Source organism: Cajanus cajan, chromosome 3, assembly GCF_000230855.2.
Source record: "Cajanus cajan strain Asha chromosome 3, NIPB_CcT2T_4, whole genome shotgun sequence".
Classification (NCBI taxonomy): domain Eukaryota; kingdom Viridiplantae; phylum Streptophyta; class Magnoliopsida; order Fabales; family Fabaceae; genus Cajanus; species Cajanus cajan.
The window spans coordinates 68,826,541-68,846,032 of record NC_138519.1 but is presented as its reverse complement, the minus strand read 5'-3'; the positions used below and the strand labels follow the sequence as shown (position 1 = coordinate 68,846,032).

General features: G+C 30.5%; 1 protein-coding gene and 1 non-coding gene across 5 annotated transcripts; both read left to right on the top strand.

Annotated features, from left to right (window-relative positions):
* The first annotated feature begins 12,053 nt into the window (after positions 1 to 12,053).
* TRNAI-UAU (transfer RNA isoleucine (anticodon UAU)) lies at positions 12,054 to 12,127 on the top strand. The gene has a single exon. It is a non-coding gene; the product is annotated as a tRNA-Ile (tRNA).
* A 273-nt stretch (positions 12,128 to 12,400) lies between these two features.
* IQD9 (IQ-domain 9) lies at positions 12,401 to 17,855 on the top strand. Of its 4 annotated transcripts, none has more exons than XM_020384114.2 (7): positions 12,401 to 12,419; positions 12,725 to 12,786; positions 13,973 to 14,085; positions 14,842 to 14,973; positions 15,240 to 15,467; positions 16,948 to 17,061; positions 17,148 to 17,855. In XM_020384114.2, the coding sequence occupies exons 3-7, from the start codon at positions 14,011 to 14,013 to the stop codon at positions 17,478 to 17,480; spliced, it is 882 nt and encodes a 293-aa protein (XP_020239703.1). In that variant the 5' UTR covers positions 12,401 to 12,419; positions 12,725 to 12,786; positions 13,973 to 14,010; the 3' UTR covers positions 17,481 to 17,855. The 4 variants fall into 4 exon arrangements, with proteins under 4 accessions (XP_020239703.1, XP_020239701.1, XP_020239702.1 ...); XM_020384113.3 differs by lacking the exon at positions 12,401 to 12,419 and adding an exon at positions 12,506 to 12,604; XM_020384112.3 differs by lacking the exon at positions 12,401 to 12,419 and having other exon boundaries at positions 12,493 to 12,786.
* Positions 17,856 to 19,492: the final 1,637 nt, after the last annotated feature.

Genomic DNA, 19,492 nt, shown 5'->3' with positions numbered 1-19,492 from the left:
AATATATTTCTTAGCATTATATGATAAAATGTTATAAAAAAATTGAATTTTATATGAGCATTTGGAGTTCGTTCTCTATTCACAATTGCATATGGCCATGTGTGTTATGTACATGGATACAATTAGACAAATTATATGTATGCTGTAACGACCCGTCATGATTTTTACACTTAATAGAATCGCACTATTACTAGTGAACTAAGAGAAATATTAAGTTGGACAACTCATACATACAGGTATAGATAAAAATACAAATAACTAAGTTTCTTAAATATAAAATAGAATGTCATATATGTACAGTCATCCCAAAAATAATATTTCCTAGTACCGGTCAAGCACAGACAAAACCATTACCCAAAATGGTAACTCTAACACGAGGATCAAACTCCCCATTTCGCAGCGGTCACCTCAACTTCAAGCTAGCCCTGACCAGCTCCCATACCAAGTATGATCATCGCAGTCCCACCACATGGAAACAGAAGGGTAAGCTAGAGTTCAAAACCAATCATACAAGTACTGAATAAAATCTATACTACACATCATTCAACTATCAATCTTGTTCATAGAGTCACACCATACACTCTATCAAATACTACTCATGCATAAAATACAATCCACCAATCATGAAGTTAAACACCATACTTCATCATATTAATAATCATGCAATAAATGCATCTCATGAAAGATATCAATGCATATCAATCATCTAATGCGTCGTCACGCATACACCTAGGAGATCTCCCTAACAACAGAGCTGTATAAGTGACATCCCATCCTACCGAAACCACCCCAACCGTTTTCACGCCCAATGCGCCCGCTCGGTCACAGCTAAACAAGATATAATCCTCACTCGGGTTTACTCGGATGATGTCACTTACACAATTGGAAGTCCAAATCCACTGTCACAGCTAGGTACGGGCTTACCACGACCTTGGCATGCATAACCAAGTCAATTGTGGAGTTCGCCCACCGACTATCCGCAAGGATCCACGCACCTTCCCGAGTACTTGGTTAAGGGAATAACCCTCGACCTCATACCCCGCTCCAACACTAGCTAAGGACTTAGAGGAGACTCACCCAACCCAGTGACCTACCTGAGCACCACTCCCAAATCCAGTGGCCTATCTGAGCACCACTCTCATATATCAGTGGCCTATCCAAGCACCACTCTCAAGAGACTCTATGTGAGCTCTTCTAGTTCGAAAATATTTTTCCTCTCCTCAAGTCCTAGGCTAGACTCACGCCATAAGGCATCACATGCAATTATGTATCATACATCATACATGGTCTGCCCACCATCATAATCAACAATCATACACATGTCATAAGACATCACATGCAATAATGCATCATACATCATACATGGTCTACCCACCATTATGATCAATAATCATACATATATGAACATATACTCATGCCATATCATATTTAAACATTCATATATATATCATCACTATGCATACATATGAATCACACCTCACCATACATCATACATACATGATCCAAAACTTCAAATTAACATGTAGTAGCATCATTTCATTCATAAACATATTCACGCCTAGCGCAGCCTGAGCTCGCCCTGCCTAATCCCAACCTGAGAGTCCTAAAACTCATCCACACCCGGCGCGTTCAACTCACGCTCGGTGTCCTTGAGAAATAGACTCCTAAGAGTCTCCACGCCTGACGCAACCAAAACACACCTGGCCTAACATCCAACCCGAGAGCCCTAAGCTCTTCCACACCTGGCACACTCAACCTGCGCCTAGCCTAAACCCAGTCAAAGAGTTTCAAAACTCTCATCCAAACCAATAAATCCAGCCACATGCAAACACAAAACACAATGCATAGGCTCCATACAACTCAAAATAAACTTAAACCTCACATGCATCCAACCTATGCATCAAAATCATCAAAATCCTTCTTTTTCTCAAAACCCAAAAAAAATGAGATTTTCTTCAATCCATCTATGGATTCTCAACATTCATGCATCAATTGAGTTTCTAAACTCACATGCAACCTAAACAACAAACATTCTAGCTTCCCTCACCTAAAGATTGACTCAAAATAGCCAATAACTGAGAAAAAGTAGAATTCCCTTCCGAAGCTCAACCCGGAACTTCAATCCTCCCAAAGCAAGCTTCCTAATTTGAATTTCAAAAAAAGACAGAAGGTATTAGTGATCTAGAGGAGAAAAGGAATCATACAGAGAAATTTGGGAGAGAAAAGAGCTCACAGACCTAGAGTCCTTCTCTCTAAAACTTCTCTCTAAAAACCTCATTTTCTCCTCAACCACCCAACCCCTATTTATAGAAGTTCCGGAGTGGCCAAAATGGCCTGTTCCAAATCTGGAACGGCCCGTTCTGCACCCCTTCAACACGTACAAAAATCACATGTAGAACAGCCCGTTCTGGGACTCATCCAGAATGGCTCGTTTTCCATCCAGAACGGCCCGTACTCCCTCTAGAACAGCCCGTTTTGGGGTTTGGAACGGCCCGTTCTCCCTACAGAACGGCCCGTTCTCAACTACAATTTTCAGGTCAATTTAGTAGTTTGGAACAGCCCGTTCCAGATTGGGAACGACCCATTCTAGGCTACTAAATCACCCATATTGGGATTTTGGGCCTTCCGAAATAACCTACTACGTTACATATGCATCATATTACACAACATGATTATAAAAAATGAAGAACACATATACAATGTTGTGATCATTTTGATTATTCTTATGAATATTCTAACAATGATAATGTCTCAACTGACATATATAATGATTTTCATCTAAACTTTGCACCATATTTATAAAGAAGAACACTTTTTCGTAATAGACAATGTTATCTTGTTTGGCAAGTGTACCAAATTGTATAAGTAGTTCAATGAAAGTATGAGTATCGTCTCCCAAGGGACTTGCGCAACACTTTGCAATTTCACTTGTTATACTAACTAAGCTACCGAAAAGCAATAAGAGTTTGATTTGCTGCAGTAAATAATGTAAACAAGCAATAACAATTCTTTTTGGTATTTTGGTAAACACTTAGAGTGCAAAACTTGATTCTAATGCAATATTAATAAATTGTTGGGGTTTGACTTCACTAAACCTTCCTCTCATGTTTATCACTAAGCTCACAATAGTTATTATTCATAATTTATCAATCACTCTCAAAAGTAATCAACCCTAATCTCTTACAAGTTGGCATCTAAGTTTCTAACTTAAACTATCAATCTCTTGCATAGTTTAACTAAGAAACCAACTTTAAAATCCAGAGCTTAAGAAAGACCAATGACATTTACTCTATCTCTAGCAATAAGCACCATTAGCTGCTCTATTTCAAGTCAAAGGTTTAAAATCATTTCTCAATCTCTTAAAAACCTCAAGTTCAAGTTAAGGATGATCAAGCCATAACAAGCATTATGTATAGAAACAGAACAATAAAAATGAATAACAACTTGGATTGATAGCTTAGAGTTTACACATGAAAATGGGTTTAGTTACATCAAACCCCAACAAGGGTGAGTTTAGCTACACATAGACATGTAAAACTCTACAAATGATGAAGAAAGGAAGAAGCTTGATCTTGAAGGTTCCAAAGCTCTCCAGCCGCCACACACACTCCAAGAATGATCCTCCTTGCTTCTCTCCTCTAAAATCCCACTTTTAGGTCATAAAAGCTTTTGTCTTATGTGAATAATGACATGTCAGCACAATCCACGCTAAGCTTGAGGATAGGTCTGGAGTGAAATGAGGTTCTAGGACTCCCACGCTCAGCCTCAGTTCCACGCTCAGTGTGGGGATCAAAATTCTGTTCCAGGGATTCTCTGGCATGCTGAGGCTAAGTGTGGATCTGGGGCTTAGCCTGGGGACTTAACCAAAAATTCCTTCAACTTCAAATTCACCACTTTGTGCTTGACTTCCTTCCTTCTTTCCTAGCTTTCTCCTAAACTACAAAACAACAACCAAATACTTGTAAGTTACCTAAAAACATGATTCAAAAACAAAATGTGATCACCTAACAATTTAGATATGTTTTGAGTTAAAAACAAAGTCTAAAGCAAGAAAAATTGATATAAGTGCTTCAAACTAGGCCATAAACTTAATGAAATCATAGCACTTATAAGAAAACATCATCATCAACTTCAAGTTGATCTTGTAGAACATATTTGAAAACGTTTTACACATGATAATTTGCAAAATTACTTATTATTTTTAATTATGTAATTTTTTATATTGGCATAATTACATAATTTTAATCGATTTCATCATTTGAAAAAATTTAATTTAGTTAAATACTTTTTTATTTTGTATTATTAAAATATGTCTCGCAAAATAATTGAATAAAAATATCTCATAATTTATAACTTAATAAAAAAAATTAAGCTAATAATTAAATTATTGATTATATGTAAAATTATAACTGAATTGGAGAAAAAATATTTAGAAAGATATTTAACTTAAAAAGAGTAAAAATAAGTAATTTATATAAAAGAGATTCACTTATAATAATAATAAATTAAAAAAATCACTATTTGAGATGGACTAAGCAAATATCTAGTGAGGTTTGTGCTTCCGATATTCCATTTGACTCATTCTAACGATATTTACTATGACTTGTTGAATTCAAGAACAATAATTTCTTGGCCTCAAAGGCTGCAACGCGTCTAACACAGAACACACGGTTTACTAAGTGATTAAAAGTATACAAATATCAAGAATTTGTTATTAATGGACTAGTTTATTAAGTGTTACTTTGCTGATAAACTTTATTCAATGTAAGGTTATATATATATATATATATATATATATATATATATATATAGAGAAACAGAGAGAGAGGAATCCTTTTATTCTAGGAATAAGTTTATTTAGACTTACTCTATTTAATAATTTATGTTTTACATCAAATTTCAACGATCTAATCGTTCAATTTAAAGTTTTTCATGCATAGATTAAATTTGTAAATTTTTAAAAAATTTGAAAATCATTTGATATTTTGTTTCATTAATTCGAATCAATGTATAAAATGATTTTATGACTATCCGTCAATTTGAATTAATGAAATGAAGTATCAAATGATTTTCAAATTTTTCAAAAATTTACAAATTTAATCTATGCATAAAGAACTTTAAATTGAACAGTTAGATCGTTGAAATTTGATATAAAGCATGAGTTATTGAACAAAATAAATCTAGGTAAACTTACTTCTGAAATAAAAGGATTCATCCTTATATATATATTTACAAACACTTTTAGAAGAATAAAATAGAAAAAAAAAAGATCTTTAAAAACTAAAATAGACCTATGTATAAATTATTTCGTAAAACTATCTCCTGTTAATTTTTTTAAAATCTTAATTTTAACTTATGTAACTTATACATAAGTTAAATTTAACTTATAAAAAATAATCTTAATTTTTCTTCTTATTTTTCTCAACTAAAACGGAGAAATTTATTAAACATATCATAAGTCAATAGTATTAAAATTGAAATAAGAAGTGTTTGACTTTTAACTAAAACGGAGAAATTTATTAAACATATCATAAGTCAATAGTATTAAAATAAAATTGAAACAAGAAGTGTTTGACTTTTGGGGTTGTCTATATTAAGTCTATTAGTCTATAGCACATAATAAAAAAAGAGTACTAAAATTTTTTTTTATTAAAAAAGTGAAATATTTATTATATCGAAAAGTTAAAAGTTAATCATTTAATATTTACTTTTTAAATAATTCAAACATTTAATAAGATATATCTAATGGTTTTCCTCTATAAGCACATAACCAATAAAATACTAAAAAAATTGAATATATATAAATCAAAGGACATCTTAAATTTTGTGGTTTTGTTGAAAAAAAAAAGAAGAAGATTGAAGTGTCGCATGAATGTGAAAAGAATATTGTAAAGAAAAACTTAAATATGTTTTTAATATATTAAAATAAATAAATTTTGGTTTTAATCTTTAAATTTAAAAATATTATTAATTACTATTATGTGATTTTTGTTAACTAATATGGTTAAGATAAAATTAAATAATTATTCTAAGAAACATCTATAATTATACATGATATCATATCAATATTTGACACATATAAAAAAAATTTATATATCTTCAATGTTAATGTTTTATTAAGAATAAAAAATAATGACTTCAAATTTTAAAAAGATAAAAATAATATATAAAAATAAAACCAAAATTTTAAAGAAATACAAATAATATATAAAAATTAAAACCATAATTAACAATAATTTTTAATTTTAGAGGATTAAAATCAGTTTTTTTTTATATAAAAACTAAAATCAAATTTCACACATATATTAAAAAATATTTAAGTCTAAAAAAATAATATAATTTAACGCAACAACTATTATCATAAGAAATTCTTTGTAAAGTTTGTAGTTCTTATTTTTTAAATTACGAGTGGAAATTGCATGCGACCTATTTAATTGCTTCTCTTGAATATTGATGCGTGGCCCATACACAGGCATAGAGCCGTTTTAGTATTTTGTTATATTAAAAGAAATATAATAATATATTGGTTTAATTTCTTATGCCTATTATCAATACATAAATAAATGAGATGTTTAGATTTAAAATAACTAAGAATTAAAAAAAAAATCGATGAACACTTCAGTAGCGTAGATATTTAAAAAAAAAAAAAATGAAACACGTGGTGCTTTTCTTTCTTTCTTTAGATTTAAAAGAAAGGTTTTTTTTTTTTTTGTTCGTCCCTGGAGTATCCAGGGCCGACAGCAGTGACTAATCTCCTCGCTATGTTGGAGGTACCTCAAAGGGTGGGATAGCTGGCCCCAAGATTTAATGCGGCTGCATACACAAGGCAGGATTCGAACCCCTAACCTTGCTTAAGCGTGGATCAACCCCTACCGCTGAACCACACGCTTAGGGTTGATTTAAAAGAAAGGTTTAGCTTGAGTCAAAAGAAAAGAAAAAAAAAATAAAAGGTTTAGCTCCTTTAATATTGAAGTAAATTACTTTATTAGACATAAAGATGAAAACTTTATTTTATTTCTTTTAAGAAAAGATGAAATCTTAAGCCACAACAACCAAAAATAAAGCTAACAACTTCGAAGTTTAAGTATTGCATATAATTTTTTTTTGGATAAATTATATTTCTTTATCTTTTATTTATTTTTAAAATGCAATTTGGTTACACTATTTTAAATGGTCGAATTTTATACTTTAATTTTCAAAAAATATTTAATATTATTATTTTTATCTAAATTGATATTAATTAGTGGATAGGCCCGTGTAATGCACGGGCAATAAATCTATTAATATTTAATTTTATTTGAAAATCTATTTATATATCTAATATATTGTAATAATTATGTTATATATATATGAATTTAAATATTATGTATTTATTAAACAGGTTGAAAATAAATAATATAATTATAAATATCTTTTTAATCATTATAATTTTTTGGTCATTATCCCTTTTAAAACTTTACAATATATTTTTAAAATAAATAACTTGTATCTTCTCATATGTTTAACAAAATTAATAGATAAGTTCTGTTAACATAATAAATTTAATATTTTTTATAAATATAATATTATAAAAAAGAAATAACAGATCAGATAGATACACTAATTGATTATTCGTGGCTTGGTAATGAGTAAGAATGACTTTGTAATTCTTCTCTATTGGAATCATAATAGAAGACTCTTTTCGATTGTTCAGAAACTTTAGTAGAATGTAATTTCCTCTTTCATGCCACAGACATTTCAAAAAGAACCGTATATTCGACTATCGCATTAGCTTATTTGTAGATTGAGAAGTAACTACCTCTTCACTTAGACTTAGGCTTGGTAATGTGATGCATGGTTTTTTCTTATAGTTTAGGGTTTAGTAACCTCAATCATCTGACAATAGAAAAATGTACTTTAATGTTATTTTTATTTAACATATATGTTACTATATTTCTTCAATAAATATTAATGTACTCAAGCTTATTTTGCGGTCTTTGTCAAAAATATTTTTACAAATGCATTCTAAGTTCTTTGTTCTTCATTGATTGCAATGTGTAACACTTAAAGATCATTTTGAACTAATTGAAGGTACAACTTGCTAAAATACCGTTAGTCAAGTTTTGTCCGGCCTCACAACTTATAATTGGACTTTTTGCTTTTTCTTAAATTGTCCAACAAGGTTGAAATTTTAATAATGATTGCAAAAAAAAAAAAATGCAATAGATCCAATAATACTATTCACCTAACAATAATTGAATAATCATTGTGGGATATATATATATATATATATATATGGTGATAACTGAATATAAATCTTTGGTATGAGTTATTTATATATATATAGGGGTTATAATTACACCGATATAACTTTTACTGAGTATTACATCACTCAATAACTTTATATTAAATGTGAATTTTGTAAATCTAACTGTTAGATTGAAAGTTCATATTACTTTATATGTGTATATCAAATTTTGTTAAAATTGAATAACAACTTCAAGGTAATTCATATTTTAGTATATTTTTAAATGAATATATTACGTCAATTTTGTTTTATAAGAATGAAGTATTAAATCATCTTGAATTAATATAAAATTATGTATATATGATGTAAGAGTAAAGAACTTTCAATCTAACGATTGGATTTACAAAATTCATATTTAATATAAAGTTATTAAATAGTGTAACACTTAGTAAAAGTTACACCGGTGTAATTATAACCCCATTATATATATATATATATATATATATATATATAGATAGATTTCATATCACTTAATTTTTGTATTACACAAGTTTTATATTAAAATTTAAAAATAAATTATTATACTGTAGGTAGTACCTATACATAAGAAGACATTTGGTTTAATAAAAAAGTTCTGAAATACTAATAATGCTACCATCTGAGGAATGTACAAAATAAGTCATTGTTTTAGACAAAGATGGTATCGCATTGTTAGATCATTTCACTCGCAAGTAGATGACAAAATTCATATATTCAAGAGAAAAAGATAAATCTTTTTTCAAGATATCTATAATGAGGAATAAAACTTAGCTTTAATTTGTTTGTAGATTTTATATTTTATTTTCAATTTAATTCTAAATAAATAAGTTAGATTCATGTCATCTCTGGATAAAACGAAATGCAATGACATTAATAATAAAAATTAATATAATATATATATTTTTTCATTTAATATAAAGAAAATAAATTATTGTTAAGTGAAAGTCAAATGGCCACACGAGGATCATTCATTATATAACGGCCCACATTTTTATGTATTTTCATTAGTTGTTTCAAAATATACCTAGGCTAATTGAAGTTTCGTGAGCAAATATAGTACATAAACTTGACAATTTAATATAATATGGGTTTGCTTGTTTAATTTTTTTATTTAATAAAAGTACTTTTATTTTGATAAAATAAGTACTTTTTTAATTTTTTTATGTGTTTGTCTAACTTTTTTTTAACATAAGTTTTTGCTTTTTTTTTATGAAACAATTGCTATTTATTTTTTTAAGAATTACTTCTTTTACAAATACTTATTACAAAATATTTATTTTAAAGTATAAAAAACAAGATATTTGACAAAATAAAGAAAGATCCATAATATCTATTTCATACAATATAGTTTTGGCTACCAATTCAATATTAATGCAAAAATGCTTACTTAGATATTGTCACTTAAATTAGGAAGGTCTGGTATCATCGTCAAGTATAGTATAGCTTGGGTATGATCTCACCTCGACATTGACATGCATTAACCAAGTCACATGTAGGTGTAGCCTGCTACTAACTATCCTCTTGATACCACGTTTTTTTTCAATAATCAGTTAAGGGTTTTACCTTTTGACTTCATACCTTACTCAAAGGTCACAACATAAATAGTATGATTTGAACTAACCCCATACTGTATTAACTAAGGACTTATATGAGATTCAAAACTCCACTTCAATAGACAATTTACTCAAGAAAGATTTTCAACAGTGGACTTTCAAAATATCACAACACATTCACATAATGGAATATTTCAACTTTAAAAACAACACTTTCTCTTCTAATTCTAAGTTCACAACACGACTCAACATGCATCATGCATTTTCACAATTCAACTCAATTTATCACACAACTTATAACATTAGGAACATCATATAATTCAACTTAATCAACTTAACATATTTCATTTTCAACATTCTACAACATGATTAATTAACCATAGAAACATAATACAACATATTTTCATAATAAATAAAATTTCAACTTTTTCATAGGATTAAAGCATAAATCATAAGAAATTCAAGAAAACAGAGTCCTAGTTGGGCGAGCTAAGCTCTCTAAAGCTCCTCGTTGAGCGACACTACTCTCGCTCAACGAAGAAAGCACTTCATGACTTTTCTCATTGGGCAAGCTTTCGGTTCACTAGACGGTCAAACTTCTTTGGAACTTGTAGTTGAGTAGTCAATAGCTCGCTAAGTAATTAACACCCTATGTGGGTCTTCTCGTTAGATGATCATATCTCACTATCGAGCAAAACTCCCTACGGGTCCTTTTTCGAGCGCAATATGTATCGTTGGATGGCCTAGCCATAGAATTATTCTCTTGTTGAGTGACACTTTTGTCATTGAGGGAGATCATGATTTTGGATAGGTGCTCATCAGATCATGAGCGTGCATTGGACATCGTAAGCTCTCACTGGGAGAGAGTAGGATTTTCACTGAAAAACAACTTAACTTCTCATCTAAAAATTCATCAATTTCATCTCAAATTCAACATGCAAATTTCCAATCAACATTTATGCAATCAATACAACTTAGATTTCACAAGAAATGCAATATATAACAACAATACGATTCAAGTTCAAAACACCAAGAAAACCAAAAACATAGAGCAACAAAGTTCTTATCATTCCAATTCAACATCAATACCATCCAAGGCATGATCAACATAGCAAAATCAATATATTCAATGCAAAAGGTTAAACTACAAGTTTATCTTACCTTGAATCTTCTAAAAATGAGAAAGAAAAAGGAAGAACGACGAAGAATGAAACTTCATGAAAACTCATCATACAACAACTTCAATATCTGTTTCTTAGTTCCTCAACTTCGAATCACGAGTTAGATACTACACAAGTAACTTAAGAGAAATATTTGATCACTCCAAAGAAGTTGAAAGAAAAGAAAACTCTTTTGGGTCCAAAGCTCATATCTCTAGAAACTTCTTTCTAAAACTCTAAGAAATGAACTTATGAAATTGAAGTTATCAAAAAATTTTATATACCTTCTCCTATTTTTAGTCAACTTTAATCTCAACACAAAACAACTTCAAACATCTAAATACTTAAAAAATACTAAATCTTTATGACTCTAAAAATACCAAAAACATCACATCAATATAAATCAAATGACATGTAATTTAAATAAAACATACAACTCATAACACACTGTTACAACGTTAAACAATTCTACAAACATAGTTCGTTGATAGTGTGTTAATAGACTTTTTTTTTGTGGTTTATCCCTTTACTATTTCTTAACAAAAACTTAATTCCTAATTTGCTTGTAGATTTTGTATTTTATTTTCAATTTAATTCTAAAAAATAAATTAGATTCATGCTATATCTAGATAAAACGAGACGCAATGACATTAATAATAAAAATTAATATAAAATATATATTTTTTCATTAAATATAAAGAAAATAAATTATTGTTAAGTGAAAGTCAAATGCGGCCAGGAGGATCATTCATTATATAAGGTCCCACACTTTTATGTATTTTCATGAGTTGTTTCCAAATATACCTAGACTAATTGAAATTTCGTAAGCAAATATAGTACATAAACTTGACAACATAATATAAAAGTGGGTTTGCTTATTTTATTTTATTTTTTATTTAATAAAAGTACTTTTATTTTGATAAAATAAGTACTTTTTATTTTTTTTATGTGTTTGTCTAACTTTTTTTTTTTAACATAAGTAAATTTTTGCCTTTTTTTTTAATGAAACAATTGCTATTTATTTTTTAAGTGCATACTTGAGAAAGAAAAAATCAAATATTAACAAAATGTCAAGGTCCCGTAGCTCAGTTGGTTAGAGCGTTGGTCTTATGAGCCGAAGGTCGCGAGTTCGAGCCTCGCCGGGACCAAAGCTGGTTCATAATGTATATTACTGTTAATAAATAAATAAATGGTTTTTAATTCTAATTTAATTTTACTTAAACCTTATGACTTGTATTGCATAGATAGATAGATAGATTTCCATGACAAAGTCAAGGGTGTGAACCTCACTGTGTTCATCTTCATTCCAAAAGATGAAAATGTTTACCTTTTACGAATAAAAAAAGTGCCAAAAAAGCAACAGAGTCAGCATCAAGATTCTGTTGTCAGGATTTGTTCTACTGTCGCTGTAGCCTCCGTTGTTGAATGCAACCGTGTCATGTAATATTACGTTACACTCTCTGTCAGACTAAACTGCACGCCAATGTTCATTTTTTGTTTCTTTTTCGGTGTGGGCCTTGCGGTGTTTATTTGCGTCGGTTGAGCCTTTGATTGAGTGAGACAGAGAAAAAGAGAGTTTTTTTTTTTTTCTTCTTCTTCTTTTTCTTTCTCCTTGTAAATCAAAGGTGGAATTGGGCCATGTTTTACACCTACTACCTTTTACTCTTTTCTCTCTTTGTATTGATTTTTCCTTCCTCTTTACTTCTATGCTGATATTATTGTCCCCCACTTCCTTTTTCATCCAGAAGTCTTGTTGCCCAAGTGAGTAAAAAAGGGTTACCTTGGACACTTCTCACCTTCTTCTCTGGTATGTCATCCTCCCCTAGTTGCATGTTGCTTGTTTTTGCACTGTTTGGTCCCTTTTCTGGGTTCATAAATGTTATTCTGGGTGGCATGTTGCCAGACCTGAATGGATTTTGGCATGTTTTGGTTAGCTTGCTAGGGAATCAAGCATGTAATCTATTTTTGTTATTGATTTATTCATTTTTTTAAAGCAGTTTAGTTGTTGATCCATCTTTTTGGTGGATCATAGTATGAGTCTGATGTGGAAGGCTAATCATTGGGTTGTTTTATTGTGAATTTCAGTTGGCTGGGTGATTACTGTTGGGAACAAACGGTTTTTATATATTGACTAGAACATAATAGACTATAATAATAGCTGTAGTTTTGTTGAAATGTACAAATAATTGCTTCTTAATTTTTTCTGGCTGCAAACTATGATGCAGTCTGATAGATGTATGCTCTCTGACCTTCATGTTATTGCCGATAGCATCTAGTTGTACAATGACTAGCAAGACCTGTGGTTGTAAATTTGGTTTATGTTCAGGTTGTAGGACTGAAGTTCTGGTTATATAATCGTTATACGAGTGGTTATGTGATATAGTTTAGTGATAAGGGAAGGGAAGAAGAGACTGAGGGAAAGTGAGACAGGAAGTGGGAGAAAAAAGAAATGGAGGAAAACTAGAATAAGGGGGAAGAAACAGAGATTTTAAAATAAATTCAAGCATCAATTCGTCTAATTAAACTTAGTAAATAGATATCCTTGACTAGGCAAACCCAGCTTGCTTTATTTGCTACATGTAATAATCCTAATATTAAAAATACCCTACAACCTTAAAATACTAAATTTCTAAAAGTTACAATAAATTCTCAACATTTGGCTTGCTCCATACAGCTTAAAATCCTAATATTCACTTCCTATATCCCAATATTCTGTTATTCTTATGATATCCTATTCCAATCAATATGATAATAGTACATAATGTTTCATGGATGAATAATTGTACACTTATATATTAGGCTTGATTACAAATGTTTGAAGAAACAGGTCTAAACTTTTCAGTTAATTATTTCAACAAGGGAAACGACAAACTGTGGGGACAGGATCCCAAGAACTCCAACACTGTTTTCTTTTTCTGTTTATGAATAACACGCAAAATCTTTATTTGTAGAGTGCTATTTTAATGTTTTTATATTCATTAAAACAATCCCAGGGTTATGTTAATTTGAAAGAAGCTACTTGACATCAAGAATGGGTTCAGGTGATTGGTTTAAGACGATAATTAGCTTAAGAAAATCAAAAGAAGGCAGATCGAAGAAAGTAAAGGTACAAATACACTGGACTTTCTGTTAATTTTAATTTCTTTGATCGATTTTTGCATGGATTAAGTTGGATGAGTATGAAACAAGTTATTGTAAACCTCTTTATTGCCATTGTTTTCCAGAAAAATCAAATAAATCTTTTGAATGCTTTGATTATCTAGATCATACTGTATCACATGCCTTATTTTAGTAGTTAAGGTTTTGTGATTTGGAGAGTGAGTGCTCATTTTCCTATAATGGATTGAACTGTAAGTTATCTTTAGACACGAGTCAGTCCTTATCCAGAAGTGAAATGACTGACATTTGTCAAAACACAATACTTTGTTGACATAATTGAAAAGCAAAGTTTAGATTTGTTCTACATAAATTATTCAAAGTTCTGGACTGCAATATGCCTAAAAGTTATTACAACATGAACCAAGCCTCACTAATAGAGGTCAACTAACTTGAATCATCTGATGCTATTGGGCTAATGTAATTAGTTTTCACTTTTCAAACAAGACTTTTACAAATTGACGTTTTATCTTGAGTCTGACATCATGTTTATGAGAAGCAGCGTATGTTATTGTTTATAATGACCTCTTAGTTTAGCTGTTTATTTTTTTATTTAGGCTGCAGCGATGCCATTTGTTAGAATACATTGGAATTTGTTTTGTATGATGGCTGTTGTAACCTGAAAATTTCTGTCCCCAAAAATATGCTCACATTTTGAGATTGGGATTTGGGATATTTAGCTTCATCAAAATTAATTGTGTTGCAGACTAAGAATTATAGAGGAAAAAGGTCAAATGGTTTAGCAAATGGCAGTAAAAGTGAAAATCAAGTGTCTGATGGGGTATCAGTTGAAACTATTGCTGCAACAAGGATCCAAACAGCATTCCGGGCTTATAAGGTATGTCAATTTGAATTTAAGTTTCACAGAGAAGAGACAAACCAAGTCCAACCCAACTTTAATGATTCTAGCACATCCGTAACAAGTGTGTTTCTTTTTATATTCAACTATGGATGTCTACATGCTATTGTCTTACATGCATACCATTTATGATATTATTTAAGCTGAAACATGTATGCATGTGTTACTTGTTTATCATAATACAACCCTTCTGTTAGTCTCTTCTGCTGACTTTGTTTTATGGTGCTCACTTTTGAATCCACTAGGCTAGAAAATATTTACGTCGCTTGAAAGGATTCACAAAACTGAAGATCCAGACTCAAGGTTGCTCTGTTCAAAAACAAGCCATTACAACTATAACTTATCTTCATTCATGGAGCAAGATACAAGCTGAGATTAGAGCTCGCCGCATATGTATGGTGACAGAAGACAGGATCAGGAGGAAGAAACTACATTCTCAACTAAAACTTGAGGCCAAGATTCATGACCTGGAGGTAACCTTCCCTGCTTCATGGTGTGCTAGCTTGTAATGCTAAAAGGTTTCCAGTTTCCACTGATGGTATTCTACAATTTTTCTTTTCAAACTGATGTCAGTTTGTTGATCACTCTTTCTATTACTATGTTTATATATTAATTAATATCCAAAGGTATATTTGTGGTTTCATATGTTTACCTGTTTTGAGTATGTATTTATTTGTAATTATCTTGAAGATCTATTTATGCCTTTCTATGCGACTTATAAATGCATTAAGTTACTGAAACCGCACCATGGGTGGGGAATCTCTGCATGAATCAGCTTGACTCTGAGGTCCATTATCCTATATAGGGATGGAAAATATACTTGTATCCGTGGGTAATACTCGAACTCGTCCCGACTTTGACAGGAAATATCTAGTTTGACAAACCTGATATATTAAATCGGGTACGGGTACGGGTATATATTTACCTGCCCCGTACCCGTCCCCGTTCCCATTCTCAATTTAATGCTCACTTCCGATTTAATTATGTTAAAGAATTTTAATATTTTATTATGTGTGATTATTTATTATAATATGAGATAGAGAAACAACCTAATTATAATTATAATATAAAAGAAAATAATTTAAAAATATTGTATTTTTTTTACAAAAAAATAATAATAATTTTTGACGGGTACAGATATACCCGATACTCGACAGGGACAAGAATGAAGATGAAAATTATATACCCGACGAATACGGGTACTGGAACAAGGATGGGTTTGACTTGCGGGGACAGGGATGGGTATCATAAAACCCGTACCCGACCCGCCCCGTTGCCATCCCTAATCCTATAGTTAGGGGTTAGACATTGGAGGCATGTTCAAAATATCTCTCGTTGGTATAAATGTTTGGAAATATCAAAGATGCCCATGCTAATGTTTTCACCTTTCCCTCATTTCCTCTTACCAAGCATGAAGTTGTGTATACCAATATTGATTGGTACAAGTGATAGTAGTTTGTGTTCCTTGACCAAATTGTCCAAATTTTGGATCCTTATCTTGTATATGGAATAAATTATATTAAGAAGGGAATACTTACTTTGTATGTGTTCATAGTCTCCGATGGAGATTAAATCCCTACTTTTAATGGTGAATATTTCTTACCAATATTATGATTATTAAAAAAAACATGAAGTTGATTATTTCATGTAGACCAAATTGTTATGTTTTAGTTAACTAGGACGTTGGTTTTGTTTGTAAAGATGCTGCTATCATTTTGTATTAGAAATTATGTGATGCATATCTAGCCTTCTAGATACTTCTATTTTCTATAGTACTAAATTAAAAAATGCTTAGCAAAATGTCATAAACATGTGTACTTAATTGAAATCAGATTCCAGATATTTGTTTTTCCTTTTCATATAACAGTGATGGAATTATTTCACCAGATACATGAGTCTGTTTGACCTTCTTCCATCACCCTTTTTCTGACCAACAGTTTGAACAAATAACAGGTGGAATGGTGTGGTGGTTCTGAAACCATGGAGGAAATCCTTGCAAGGTTACATCTGAGAGAAGAAGCAGCAGTCAAGAGGGAAAGAACCATGGCATATGCCTTCTCTCATCAGGTAGGTTAATCTTAGCAATGAGTACTCACATTACCTTGTTTCCCTTAGTTCTACTAAAATTCACGTGCATATCTTATGAACAATAGTGGAGGGCCAACTCTAGCCAAGGTCTAGGAAATTATGAACTTGGCAAAGCTAGTTGGAGTTGGAGCTGGAAGGACCGTTGGATTGCTGCACGCCCTTGGGAAAGCCGTGTCACCAGTGTAACCACTAGCCCTAGGATAGATGAAAACAGGAAGCCAAGTAAAGTTGAGAAGGATAAGAAGTCATCAAAAAAACAAGCAGTTTCAATCAAACCTCCTTCTGCTAAAGCTAAAGGGACTAAACCCTTAGGTAATGCAAAAGGGACTACTAAAGCTAGAAGAAGGTTGTCTTACCCAACCACAGAGAAAACAGAAGTGCATGAAGGAAAGCTTTGAGTGCTCAGGCTGATGCAAAGCACAAAAGCATGCATAATTTATCAAGCCTACATCGTATAACATCAGCAGAGTCAAATTGTTTTTCAAGTGGTTACAGTGTGTCTAAAGATAAATGGAATTTTTTTTTTCATCTTATTATTCATTGGATTCTTTCCAATTTGTGCATATGAACGTGAGTGAAATTCAATGACCTTAGTAATAGAAAATGGACCAACAAACCTTTATATGTGTGATTTGTTGATTGATTTTTGTTATCTTCAATCTTGTATATTTAGTGCAGTGAGGAGACGAATTATAGTTAGATCAATTGTTCTTTTTCGCAATTCGTTTGTTGTAATAGAAAGGTTTTTGAAGCTGTGATCTTCTTGTTCATCATATTGGGGTCGCTTATTCAAGTTATATGTTGCACTATGTTAAACATGTTCTCCCAGTCCCTGTGATTTGAGGATTGATTAAGGTAATTTGCGCGTGTCGTTGATTGATAAATATCTACGATTCTAGTGATTCTATTAGCATTAGAATCAGTTAAACACTGTTCCTATTATTGGAGGAGTTGACTTACAAGCTTTGTACATATTTGTATTATATCTATCTATCTACCTATTTATTTATAATATAAAAGTCAAGTTATTTTGTATTAAGTTGATACATTAGCTTAAAAGATCTCTAAAAGGCTATCATGTCAAAAAAAATGTTTATATGTCATTTTGTATTATCTCTTTTATTTACATGTCATTCTATAATATCTTTCTTATTTTAATATATATCTCCATAATTACAAATCTTATATTTCCATATCTACAAATCCTAAATATTTGGATTAAGGAGCTTCATAGCCATTGTTCTTCTCCATTTATGATGGCTCATCCCTTTTGCTGTTTCATAGTCATTATTTTCTGTTGAAGCGAAAACTATTGGTCGCACCTCCATATATGCCCAATGTTTGCACCCAATTCAACGATTTTTTTTCTCATAAAATCGTGATGACCACTTCTTTGTCACGTACATGTAATATATAGTCGCACCTTCGTTTTAGATTATCACCGAAAGAGGTAGGTGTGATTTCTTGTAATACATACTCTTTTAGTTAAGATAGAAAATTTACTAATATAACAAACTGAAATTTAATCAATTTTTTTACTCAATTTGGTAAACTGAATCTCTTTGTCGAAATACTCATATAAATTTAGATATTATGTCTTTTGAATTATTTCTCACTATTACTTTAGTATATTAAATTCTTATATCTATTCTAATGTTAACAACACTGGATGATGACTCTCCAATATGGAATGACATTGAAATTGTAATTGTAGTCTTCTTGAGTAGGATTAATTTAAACATGTGATATTTTTGTTTTAGTTTCATTTATTATGTGTTGGATTTTTTATTTAGTCACAAAATTTCTAATTCAACATTATTTTGTGGTTCAAATCTTCATGGTAGATCACTAAGTTTAGATTCATAATTCCTGACACTCACTTTTGATAGTTTTTATTTAGAATTAAAAATAATAAATGCATGTCTAAATTATAACTTTTTTTATTACCTTAATTTTTCATTTTACATTCTCTATGAATTCCAACTATTTTTCTTTTCATCTTTAAATATAAAATCACACTTTATTGAAATTAATTACAAAATTGATGGTTATATGTTTTAATTGTTATTAAATTCATAATTAATGCTAATTAATTATGATAAAATTCTATAATTTTTTTTTATATAAAATCTATACTATCTAACCTAAAATAATTATTTAATATCTTTTTTATACTAATTAGTTGTACTTTTTTTTAAAATAGAGAAAAAGGGTCATTCTAATAGCATTTGCTAGTAGAGGGATTTTTAATTTAGGCAAAAAAAGTCATTTCTTAAATAGATATTATGATATACTATTATTATAAGTTATAATTAAATTATATATTATTTAATTGTAACTTGAATGTCATGCTCAAGACAATAAAGCTCCGAGCAAGTGTTTTTGACCTGGATGCTGGCTTGACCGATGT